This window comes from Equus asinus, chromosome 30, assembly GCF_041296235.1.
Source record: "Equus asinus isolate D_3611 breed Donkey chromosome 30, EquAss-T2T_v2, whole genome shotgun sequence".
Classification (NCBI taxonomy): Eukaryota; Metazoa; Chordata; class Mammalia; order Perissodactyla; family Equidae; genus Equus; species Equus asinus.
In genome coordinates, this window is record NC_091819.1 from 4,632,669 (window position 1) to 4,645,258 (window position 12,590).

At 40.0% G+C, this 12,590-nt stretch overlaps 1 protein-coding gene across 4 annotated transcripts in view; it reads left to right on the forward strand.

The window, feature by feature from the left end:
• The first annotated feature begins 9,841 nt into the window (after window positions 1-9,841).
• Window positions 9,842-12,590, forward strand: part of DENND1B (DENN domain containing 1B) — a 244,500-nt gene continuing 241,751 nt past the window's right edge. For 3 of the 4 annotated variants that reach the window (XM_070501653.1, XM_044762634.2, XM_044762641.2), the window contains exon 1: window positions 9,842-10,182. In XM_070501653.1, coding sequence (XP_070357754.1) covers window positions 9,842-10,182 — 341 coding nt within the window. The remainder of the gene's footprint in view (window positions 10,183-12,590) is intronic. The other variant, XM_070501657.1, reaches the window with a different exon arrangement.

Sequence of the window (12,590 nt, forward strand, 5' to 3'; positions counted from 1 at the left end):
GGATATTTTTGCTGGATAGAGTATTCTTGGCTGAAAGTTTTTGCCCTTCAAAGATTTGAATATGTCATTCCAGTCTCTCCTAGCCTGTAAGGTTTTCGTAGAGAAATCTGCTGAAAGCCTAATAGGAGTTCCTTTGTAGGTTGTTTTCCTCTGCCTTGCTGCCCTTAGTATTTTTTCTTTGTCATTTACTATTGCCAGTTTCACTACTATATGCCTTCCAGTATGTTTTTTTTACATTGATACACTTAGGAGATCAGATAGCCTCTTCCATAGATTTCCATCTCCTTCCCTAGGTTTGGGAAGTTCTCTGCTATTATTTCTTTGAACAAGCTTTCTGCTCCATTTTCCTTCTCTTCTCCCTCTTGAATACCTATAATTCTCATGCTGCATTTCCCAATTGAGTCAGATACTTCTCAGAGACTTTCTTCACTTCTTTTTAGTCTTAGTTCTCTCTTCTTATTTATCTGGAGCATTTCAACATGTCTATCTTTGATTTTGCTGATTTTCTCCTCTATGATGTCCACTCAAGCATTCAGGAAATCCATATTTTGTTTTATCTCTTCCATTGTGTCTTTTATCTCCAATATTTCCAATTGATTCTTCTTTATAGTTTCAATCTCTTTTGTGAAGTAGCTCCTGAACTCACTGAATTGTTTCTCTACATTTTTTTTAACTCATTGAGTTTTTTGATGATAGCTATTTTGAATTCTCTGTCATTTACATTACATATTTCTGTGTCCTCAGTACTGATTTCTGGGTACTTGTCATTTTCTCTCTGGTATGGAGATTTAATATAACTTTTGATACTGCTAGAGGGTGTGGCTCTGTTTTTGCACATAATGGCATTATTTGGTCTCAGTTATGGCTATTGTCAATGAGTGGGAGTCAAGAGGCATGTATTTGGAGCCCTCTGCATTCCACTAAGATCCCAAGTACTGGAGCCAGTGCTGGGCGGGTGGGGAGGAGGCGTGTTTTCTTTTGTGTGCTCTTGGGGTTTTCTCCCTCTGCTCTCTCTGCTCTTCTGGGGTGTTGGCTTGATGAGGTCACCTCCTGCGCTAGCTTTCACCCCGGTAGAGGGCTTCCCTCTTGGCAGCAAGGACCCTCGGGGATCTTTGATGTTCCCACAAATGAACCTCCCCTTCCCCCTTCCTTCCCTCTCGGAGTCTGCACGTGGTTCTGGATCACAGTCATTTGGGGAAGGAGCAAAGTTTTCTCTTACTCTGTTCCACCTCCTCTGAGGGGGCTCCAGCCTCTCTGCCCTCTGCCGTATGGTTGCATGGGTCTCTCAGACATCTTTTGTGTCGTGTTTGGATGTCCTCTGTTGGAGTATGAATGTCTTTTTTCATTGTATGGTGGAGGGGAGAGATTACGGGGAGAACTCACTCCACCATGATGCTGACATCACTTAGAATGTTATACTGATTGATGTGGCAGGATTAAAAAAGAAAAAGAAGCCTCTATTTTTGAGGATGTGTCATATTCCAATGAAGAAGTCTTTCCACCTATTTCTATTTTTCACCATCTTCTTAGAGGCTTAGAGAGGAGGTTGAATCCATGCTAATCCACATAAATTCTGTTGTATAGCCTGAGATTTTAATATGATGATAATGAAGCAAACATATCTGTGAATTGGTCTCCAGGCAAAGGCTTGGTAGAAATGTGAGACAATAACATAGGATCATGGTAAGGTAAGGTCCAAGGCAGCTTAAATGAGATCAATGATAACACTTTTATGGACTCACAAACTATTTAAATCAATTTCCAAAGTTAGCCTGTGCCTTAAACACTATTTCATATTCTCTTTCTAGGCTACTTAATACCATAGCTGGTTTTTAAAAAATACTAATGTGTCAAAAGTTTCCACAAAAATATTTGGTAATTATTAAGACTCTAACAGCAAACAAATCACTTAGGAGGAAAAAAAGCATTAAAATTGGTCAGTTTCAGTCTGGAAATTGTCAATTCAGGCACTAATGGAAATACTGCTTTTTAGGGTTAGTTTTTTAAAGAAACACTGATAGGAATATACCAGGAGCCTGATATACTGTTTTTGCATGGTTAACTTGCCTGGTGATGAGATAAGAGATTGTATTCATCCTGTCAATTTGTGAACATAAAACTCCATGGACCAGTTACGTAGAAGCTGTCCAATGGACAAGGGTTTTGAATGTAGATACCAAGCACTGTAGGAAACAGGTGTGCTGGAAATGTGTTAATTGATGGACCTACCAGTGTAAATGCATGGTGAGAGATGGTGATTACCGTACCCTTCATGTTGTGCTGTGGAGGGAATAAAGGCTTAACTGTAACCACAAAGGGAGGAGAAGATATTACACAGTGAATGCCGAAAAGATAGTCATCTTTGGTACACTAGTTAGCAAGAGAAGGGAAGGCTTCTCTGTGCTAAAGGACAAAGCACTATCTGTGTTAAGGCAAAAGCTGCCGTTGGTCATATTGGTCAAAGTTCTGTTCAGGAATGTGTCAAATTACTGACGTCTTAAGCATCAGAGTTTAGCTACTCTATCCATCAACTCATCATTATCCATGAGAAACCGTGAGGAAGAAGCTGCTGCAAGTTCAGAAGACCAAGTGACAGGAGACTAAATTTCATTAACAACACCCTGAGAGGAGCCCATCAGCCAAAAGGAACAGCAGGGGGAATCCCCACCACTTAACACAGAAGATGCTTGTCACAGCTCCACGCTGCCTCTGCCACATCTGCTGCAAAACAAGCCATCAGGCTGGGAGCCGTAGGTGTGACTGAGGGTCAGCTCCGAGATCATCCACTTTTGTGAGAGGTTTACCATTCATTCATTGCTTTATGGAAAGGCAGAAAACATATTTTTCAAACTAAATTTAACTGTTCTCTAAAAACAAATATCAAGTCTATGCGTCCAAGTCACTGTGGTCTTTAAACACCTAGAAGCTAGGAAAATAAGCACTTGGATATATTGTTGAATAGATGAATGAATGAAATAGTGAGTAGGTTTGGTAAAATTTGGGGGATAGAAGCAGCAGAGGAGTCTGGGAGGTACAGAAGCTTATTCAGATAAGGTTAGCTAATCTGATCCCTCTGGAGGAAAATCTATTATTTGCTGAGGGAAGCTCCTCTCCTGCCTCAAATTATTAGAGTAATAAAATAATTCATTAAGCACTCATAAGCCATTTAAACTTTTTCACAGAAAAATTCTTATTCAGTTAATACTAATGTTAGATATATTTTTTCATTTCCTCTTTTAGCTTTTTTAATTCTTTCAAGAATAATTTTATATATTGAGCCAAATGTCTTCTATCAAAATCTTATGCAGGGGGCTGGCCCTATGGCCAAGTGGTTAAGTTCACATGCTCCGCTTCTGTGGCCCATGGTTTCGCCAGTTTGAGTCCTGGGCGTGGACATGGCACCACTCATCAGGCCATGCTGAGGCAGCGTCCCACATGCCACAACTAGAAGGACCCACAACTAAAAATACACAACTGTGTACCGGGGGACTTTGGGGAGAAAAAGGAAAAATAAAATCTTAAAAAAAAATCTTATGGAAACAGTAAAGTTTTATAGATGGACCCATCCTGAAAATAGTAAAATCCAGAGTCTGAAGACTTCTAGAATAACAATAGTATGCCATTTATCATTCTTCCCTCCTTTACCTGGTAGTCATCCCATCACTGTATTAATCAATGAGTAAATACTTATTGAATACCAATGGCCTCCAAATTATGTGGGGTATTACAGAGAGGATACACACACACACACACACACACACAGCAGAAATCACAGTTCCTGCCCTTAAGATATTTACAGTTGGGAGTGCTTAAGTTATATGTAAAAAAAAACCCAAAGAGAAGTTAAATATTAAACAGCCAGAAACTGGCTAAAAGTGCCATGGAAACATAAAGAAAAGACATTATTGTGGGCCAAAGCCAGTGGAAGGAGTTTTTATGAAGGAGGCAGGACCTGAGCTGGACCTTGAAAGACAGGCAGGAGGGAGACGAAGGGTCTTCCAGATGGGTGGATAAGCAGGAACACAGGCACGAAAGCTGGAAGAAAAGTCATGCTGATGCTTCTTATACCCCCTGTTAGAAGGCAGAGCAAGGTGCGACCCTCCCAGGAGGTAACAGGCTGTAAGTACCAGACTCATATCACTTGACGAGAAATGCTGCCTTGGGACAGTGACAGGTGGCACTATTCTTTGGGAATTAATTGGAGTCTTAATGGTTTGTGCCTGCAACAGGTGTGCTGTGGATACTTTTATTGACTGATTAAAGAAGCTCCTGGGGAGAAGGTGAGCCGCTGGGTGTTCTGTTTAAAAATGGTTAAGAAATTTAGAGTGCTGGTTAGATTTTAGGAATTTAGGGAATTCATGTCTCAATTTTTGCTACCATTTGACGTGCTGATTTAGTCTAACTATGCTTCACCTAGTAAAATCCTGTGCTTTGATGGCTTCAGATCCAGAAAGGTTTGGGTTTGAAGCCTATTTTGCGTAACTTTGGGAAAGTTATCTTTCTGAGTCCAGTCTGTTGGAGAGGGAGAAAAACTTGGCTTCACTCAATGACTGTGAGGATGAAATGAAAAAGATATTCAAAATATGGCACATATTTTTCCTCTTTCCTTCTTTCCCTTTTTCAGTTCAAATATTAGGCAACTATACCCAAGAAGACCACAGAACTTAGCATACAAACTTGTGACATTTTTTGCAGTAAAAGGCAGCATTACTGAAAATTACACTGGGGTACAGTAGTAAATTGAAACTGACCCTTATTATATATATATATTTTTTATGAAAAGACATGAAAAAAGAAATGAGAAAATTTTTTAAAAAAAACCTGTAAACCATTGCATAAAAAGCTTGCATCGTGAGAGGTGTTCTGTGGGTTCTTCCACATGTATCTCAAAGTCAAAATCTCGTTGCAGTGTGCCTGACAGTTGTCACTAAGAGTAGCAGGGCACACAGTATTAAATGTAAACTGCCCCTCCTGTCGTCTCAGGACAATCATATCCTTCTCCATCATATTCTTTCTTCTCAAACATTCTGGCCAATGCATTCTGGCTGTTCTGGGGAATCAAGAGACCAGTAATTGGGCCTAAAAGGGCCAGGTACATGTGTATCTAGATTCCCGTGATTAAGTTTTGGGGATACAATTGAATTCATGTGATGGTCTGTGCTGGCAGTGGTTTCAAGGGGGCCCTGTAGCAGAATGTGGTGTGCTATTGCACGGGAATAGTTAAACTTGTCAGTAGAGACTTTCTGACACGTCATCATTATTTATTTTTATGCTTTGAATGCCTTCGCTAAAAGGTGGGAACAGAGATACACTGAAGCTGCCACTGAAATATAGCTGCCTTCTTTCACAGATGAATTGAGCCTCATCGATGCATGCCTTAATATTTGGGAGCATTTAATATTGTGTTTATAAACATACCACTAGAATTTTATTCTGTGCTTGCCAAACAAACTAAATGGAGAATCTTGACCCAAGGAGCTTCAGTCCTAACACATTAATTAGCACATGCCTGAGTCTGACTGGACAGCCCGGGGCACAGTGACTCAACAAAGCCTGGGCTCTGGTCTACTCTGGGCTTCTTGCAGGAACTGTTTGCAAGCAGGGGCATCCATTACCATTGGGGGACTTCTCCCCTGAGATTCACAGGACTTAAGGTCTGATTTCAGCACACGCTGGTGTGCTCTTACAAGTCACTTCTATCGGCCCTGTAATGATTCTACAGATCCTGTGATTCCACAGGTCCTGTCCTGGCCTCATTAAGCTGCCAGGCTCCTCCTGTAGGGCCCCTGAACCAGTGCCACAGAACGTGAGGTAGCAAGAGAGCATCTTTATACCTTCATGGTGAGTGCAAGCATACCGCTCTTCTTCTATTGGTTGATTTTATGCCTGCTTTTCTTGCTATGTATTTTAGGCTCTTTGATACATATTACCAAAATAATAAGACTCTCTCTTTCACTTTTGCATAGGGTTTGCTGGGGCAATGAATAATTAAAGCCCAGAAAAGATGACGAAGCTAGTCCCCTGAGTCTGAAAAGTTTAACCAATCCTTGGGATCCCAGAATGCCATCTCTCTATTTATAAGTGGGCTGAAAGCATACCCCAAAACTAGTTGTCAGCCTACAATACCGGGATATTATGATATTAATAGCTCAGGTTCATAAGATGGAAGTGCGGCTGGTTCCCTTGAGCAACAACTGTCTAGGCCACTTCACTTGGGTGTGGAACAGGCACCTCAGCCTCTTAATGTTTAAAGCAGAATTTTCACTTCCTTTCTCACCCTATACCATCACATTTGTCTTCCCTCTGTCCCTCACCAAATAGCCAAAAGGCTAACTGCTACATGCATTTGCAATCTGACAACTTGTCATTTTCACTGCAACTGTAATCCAGAGCATTTCTCCCGGGTTAGAGCAGCAGCCTCATGAAGGTCTTCTGTAACCTCCAACTTCACTTCTTTGTCTGTTTTCCTCTGCAGCGTCCCATAAAAAGTAGAATGAAATAGATAGTCTTTATCATGGCTTGCAGAAACCCTTCCCAATCTGGCCCCTGTCTGCCTCTGACTTTACTGCCTATGACTCTTGACCAGCCACCCAGGGTTTTCCTAAATGTGCCATGCTTATTCCAGCCTCAGGGCATTGGCATCACCTGTTTCTTGGCCAGGAAGCCTCATCTCCTGGATCTTCACACAGATGTAGTTGTCTCATCATTCCAGTTGCAGTTCAGATGTCTCTACCTTAGAGAGCCCTGCCTTGTCTATCCTAGCCAACCCAGACCTCCACCCGTGGCTCCATCTCATCATTCTGTTTATTTTCTTCTTAGCACTCATTCCGATTGGACATTTTATTACTTATATATTTACACGTTTATTGTTGGTCTCTATTAACGAAACTCCATGGGAGCAGGAACTCTGCAGTCTCTAGTGATAACAATGATATTAGCTTTGGCAAGAAGCGGAACGTCACCAAAGAGCAGTATCAGCCTTCATAAAGAGCAAGAGAATACATGTCAGGTACTCCAACTAAGTCAGTTTTGGAGCCAAGACACATAGAGTCCCCTGGGAGAGGTGCTGGCATGCAGAAAAAGTGCAAGAGAGCTTAAAACAAAAGGACGGCATCACTGGAGGCTTTGTTCATTCAAAGGAAGAGGGCAAGACCCAGACAGGATGATGGTAACTGCACCGCAGAAGACAGCGCAGCCTGGAGCCAGAGGAGGCAACCTGGAGAAGAAGTAGAAAGCATGACAGATATACAATGGAAGATAAGATTGGAACATTGGTTCAGGGGCTAGTGCTTGAGCCCATTTTAAAAGAACTGCCAATTCAAATCTATCCAGGTAGCTGTTTCTAGCATCTGTTTCTTTCTTTTAGATTTTTCTCTTTTTTTCGTTACAGATACATTTTTGCATGATATGATTTTATTTTTACAGTGAGCATGTGTTGCTTTAATAAAAATACGTAAATACCTCCTCTTTTTATTTTGAAATATAAAATAATGGAAGTAAATCAAATCATATTCTCTCCACTCAGAGCTAACAACCTCTAATATATTCCAAATATTTTTATATGCCTGTTCACATCTGTTTCTTGTAATATGCAGCTTGTCGACGTAGACAGCTTATCTTCACTAGCCTTTTTTTTTCTCTAGGCCCCCACCTTCCATAAAAAATTCCTACCATAAAACTTTCCCCCAATATGTATTTTGATGGGTTAAAAACTACATGTTGAATGGAGACTCATACTACAAATATATAAAATAACAAGAATCATAAGGTCAATTTTCAATTTCTACAAATGGTCATAGAGAATTATACTTTAGTTTGCTTTTTTGTCTTTGAGAACTGGGAAATCCAGTTTCTAGACCACGATTTCCCTGAAAGATGCAGTTTGGCTATGGACTAATTACATTTAAAAAAGCAAAAAAAAAAAAAAAAGTTTCTTTCGATTTTAGCTTTCATTATCTGTAAAATGAGGGAATAATAACAGTCTTTCAGTTTCTTTTAGTTTCATATGACAAACTCTTTTAGTTTGTTATATAAAGCTTTTGTTTATGCTACAACTTGTACAAAGGACTTTTAAAAAAAGGTACGACCCCAAAAATATTCAATACCGTTTGTAATTTGGGTATTTAAAGATAGCAGTGAGGGAGATGCCACATGATAATACTTTTGAACTGAAATACAGACCCACTTGAGCCTTGCTCACTTTCGTTGAGCGAGCAAGTGACAGAGAGAGAGAGAGAGAGAAGATTTATATATGCTTTATGAAGAAAATGGCTTTTAAAAATGGCTCAGTAGTATTTTGCAGGCTAACTTCTATTTCCTGGTGCCTCTGGCAAAGAGGGGAAAATACATTCTTCCACACAGGCGTTCTTGGAATAAAATGTCCCTAGAGAATTTGCTTCCTGCTTCATTATGTTGAGTACCTGTTTTACCTACTAATCTATACCTCACAGGACTACTGAGAGACCTAGCTAATAAAAAATGGTCATAAAGCTCTTGGCTCAATCACAAGTATAAAAAGGATACATGCAAATGCGGTCAGGCTTGTCCTTCTGGTATGTGCGCGAAGTCGTTGTGCATGAAACAATACAGTGACTCAAAAGTTAAGAAATGTTTTTTGCTTTCACAAACTGGAAGTAGTTTTGCTAGCTGGCTTGCTGGAGTGAGTTGTTTCTAACTCAACAGTAGGCCACTTGATTTAAAACTTCCTTTTAATTCTAATATTAGGCCTCTTCTCATGAATTCACGCATATATTACTTAAGCATTCATACCCACTTATTTAAAGGGGAAGAGCAACATGTTTGTGTTGAAAATCATAGAGGGAAACAAATGGTTGGTATGGCGATCAACGGCCTTATGTCATCACAGAATAGAAATTAGTAGCACCTATTAGGTAGTTTTCTTGAGTAACCACGGTGAGAACACAGTATAATTACTACACACACGCACGCACACATATGCATGCAGAGTGCACATACTAATGTCGTATGTTCCTGATCCACAGTTCAACCCAGAGGGAAGTGGAGGGAAGATCCAGGAAGTGGCTTTGTGGCAGTCAGTCCACACTGATGCACAGATTCCATTAAGTCACAAGCAGACTACCAGGCTGAGTCAAGGATCCAAAGGCCCCCTTCCCATTCCAACCAAGCTAAGCTATCCCAATTGGCAGTCTCAAGAGGACAGGAGGAGACTATCAGAATTGTGCATAGTGAAGAAAGAAAGGAGGTAAGAATGAGTCCTTTTTACAAAGGAAGCAAATTCCCACCAAACAAAGACGACTGTGATCAGTATCACGGAGCTGCCTTTCTTCCTTCCTTCCCAGAGCAGATCACAAGCAGAGGTCATCTTCCCAAATACTTGTCTGTCTTGGGTCTGTGACATCAGAAACAACAGCAGAGATAAGATGATGTCCATACTTTGAAGCCCAGGAGACCTGACCATCCTTGTTTCTTTTCTTTTTATCTTGTCCTTATTTATAATAGTAAGGAAAGGGAGAGTGGTCAAATGTCTTGGAGTTCTGAATCTCTGTTTATCATTCCAGGACCTTCTGCTGTGGAATTGCACCTTTTGACCTGGTGTTTAACGGCATTCTATTTACTGGCATGTAGCATTTTTCTTTGTCCCACTGGAACCAATCAGGGATAAGTTCATGTAACGTTGGCCCAGCTATTTTCTTCTATTCTGGGAAAGTAGACCTTGGCAAACAGGAATTTGTTTTGACCGTTTATTTACATCAGATTAAGGGTTGCTTATGGGGGTTACTGATTTTCTTGAACTCTTAACATCACCTTAGATGCTCTGACATGTTTCAGTCCAGTAAATTCTAATGTCATTGCTCACTGGATGGGATTACTCATTCTCCTGAGAGGATTTAGTGGGTGTGAGCAAAGCTGCCATACAATGAAGATGTTTTTATTTACGTGGAGTATCTGGTGGGTGGGGTCAGGAGATTCTCTCCCAGGCAGTGCCACAGGGTTACACAAACGACTGCTCTGTTTCTTGCAACCCAAGGGCGGCTCCTCAAAGAGTCCACGAAGAAAATTTGTCTTCGCTGATTACAGTCTGTGGATGATACTCTGCTTCGAATATTCTTGTTTCTTAACTCCAAGGACTGTTTCAAGTCTTCCAATGTCTGGCAGATTGAGGGACAAAGGTAAAGGTGAGCTAGCAGAGGCTGCTCAGAGGTAAGAGAATTTCATTCTACAATTTGGGGCAAATCACCTGATATAGGGGAAAAAGAGAGTATCTTTGCTGTATTATTTTTGGGAACTTTACCATCTTTTCCACTAAAAGTTTAGCAGCAGAACATAAATATATAATATATATAAAAGGAATACTATACTTCGAGAGTGTTCTTCTTAACAACACTCTCTCAGTTGATATTAAAAAGCAGGTCCTGCTAGAATATTTGCAAGATGGTTTTCTAAGGACTTCAAGAAATTTGACTTGTTAAATGTTTTCTATAAAGGAATTTTCTTCCACAGTAAGTGAAGGTGGTGATACTGTTAATAAATTTCACCTAGGAGGCAATGCAGAATTAGATTCCAGGGAAAGTCTAACTTGAATACACACTGACTATAACTCACGAGAGGGTTGAGTCTAAAAGCTCATTTCTAAGTTAATTGCTTAGAACTCAAAACCTTGACATAAGTTGGTGAAGCCCACATGAGTCTAGCTAAGTTATACTGAACTTGAAACATTAATAATGGTATTATTTCAAAAATACCATTCTAGAGTTTACAATATTGTTCCTCTTTCCACACTCCAAAGCAGAAGGAGCTGTCAGAGGAGGTATTCCTGAGGGTCAGTAACTCCTCATTTCTGTCTAAGGCTTATTTCCACATGGATACATTGTATGAATGGATGGGGTTGGGAGGCCAGGGGTTACTTTTATAATTATCACAGTACATTGGGAACTTGGATTTCCCCACACCATTAATATATAAGGATGTATAAGTCAGGGACTATTTGGGTATGGCTTGAGGAAGGGGGACATTATTAGGTGGATAACACAATTATTAGTGCATTTTATATGGTAGTATAGTCAAAACCAGGCACTCATGATGTCTAGTCAAAACTTCTATTGAAATTAACTAAAAATTCAGGATTAAATATTTTAAAAATTATTAAATGCATTCAAGAACAGGCAGGAAGTAAGGAATACTTGGCAGCGGTGGTGGTAGAGGGGAACAAGTAAAAGTAGCCACCAGAGCCACCTTCCATATTTGTTAAACTGGATGAACTTGAGCATCTGTTATCATGGCCTCAGGGGGCTTGCGGCCCTTCCTAATGTGGGAAGTCCAACAGGATACCCCTCATAACCTGGAGCTCCAAAGGGATTCAAAGGAAATTGATTGTCTCAAACAGAGCAGAGTTAAAGGGGGAAAATCCTCCTGGTGGATTCATAAGGACAAGCCAGAACACCCATTAGTGGTCTGAAAAATTTCAAGCTGAGAATTTAGCATGGAAGGGTCCTGAACTAGTAGCGCCCCTCAGACATCCACCAGCAGTAAATGGATATTCTCTCCAGAGAACTCATCTTCCTTTCAGATCCCGCTAAAGTTTCACACATAAAGCTCCAAGGATCAGGTAACATAAAAAGAAATCATCAAACTTAGGAGAAAACAAGAGACCATAAGTAAGAACCAAAAGAAAAAAATAAGATAGTAGAATCAGACCCACAAATTCTTCAGACACTGGAATTACCAGAAATAGAATTTAAAATATGTATGTTAAATGTAGTTTAAGAAATTAAGGAGAGGCTTAAAATATCAGCTGAGAAAGTAGCTTTAAAAATAGCCAAACTGGGGGCTGGCCTGGTGGCACCGTGGTTAAGTGCGGACATTCTGCTTGGTGGCCTGGGTTCTCCGATTTGGATCCCGGGTGCGGACATGGCACCACTTGGCAAGCCATGCTGTGGTAGGTGTCCCACATATAAAGTAGAGGAAGATGGGCACGATGTTAGCTCAGGGCCAGTCTTCCTCAGCAAAAAGAGGAGGATTGGCAGCAGTTAGCTCACGGCTAATCTTCCTCAAACAAAACAAAACAAAACAAAAATAGCCAAATGGAACTTTAGAAATAAAAAGAATATAAATTAAAAACTAAGTGGATGGCTTTCACAGAAGATGAGAAAAAGCCAGAGAAAGAATTAATGAACAGGAAGATATTTGTGAAATTATCCAGAATTCAGCCTAGAAAGATAAAGAAAAAGAAACTATGAAAGAAATATTAAGAGACAGAAAGAGTAAAATGAGAATGTGTGTATAATCAGAGTTCCAAAAGAAAAGAGGAGAAAGAATGGAGTTCAGAATTTTCTAGAACTGATGAAAGGCATCAGTCAGGACTGATGCCAGTCAAAAAACTCAAAGAAACCAAGAACGATAGATGAAAGAAAAAAACTTCAACTAGTTACTTCATAGTGAAACTATAGAAAACTAAAGACAAATAAAAAATCTTAAAAGCAGTCAGAGAGAAAAGACACATTACATTTCAAGATTAATTCAAAATTCAAATTGTAACTAGGGACACTAGACGATAGTATAATGATATTGAATATACACAGAAGGAAATAATTGTCAACTTAGAATTCTTT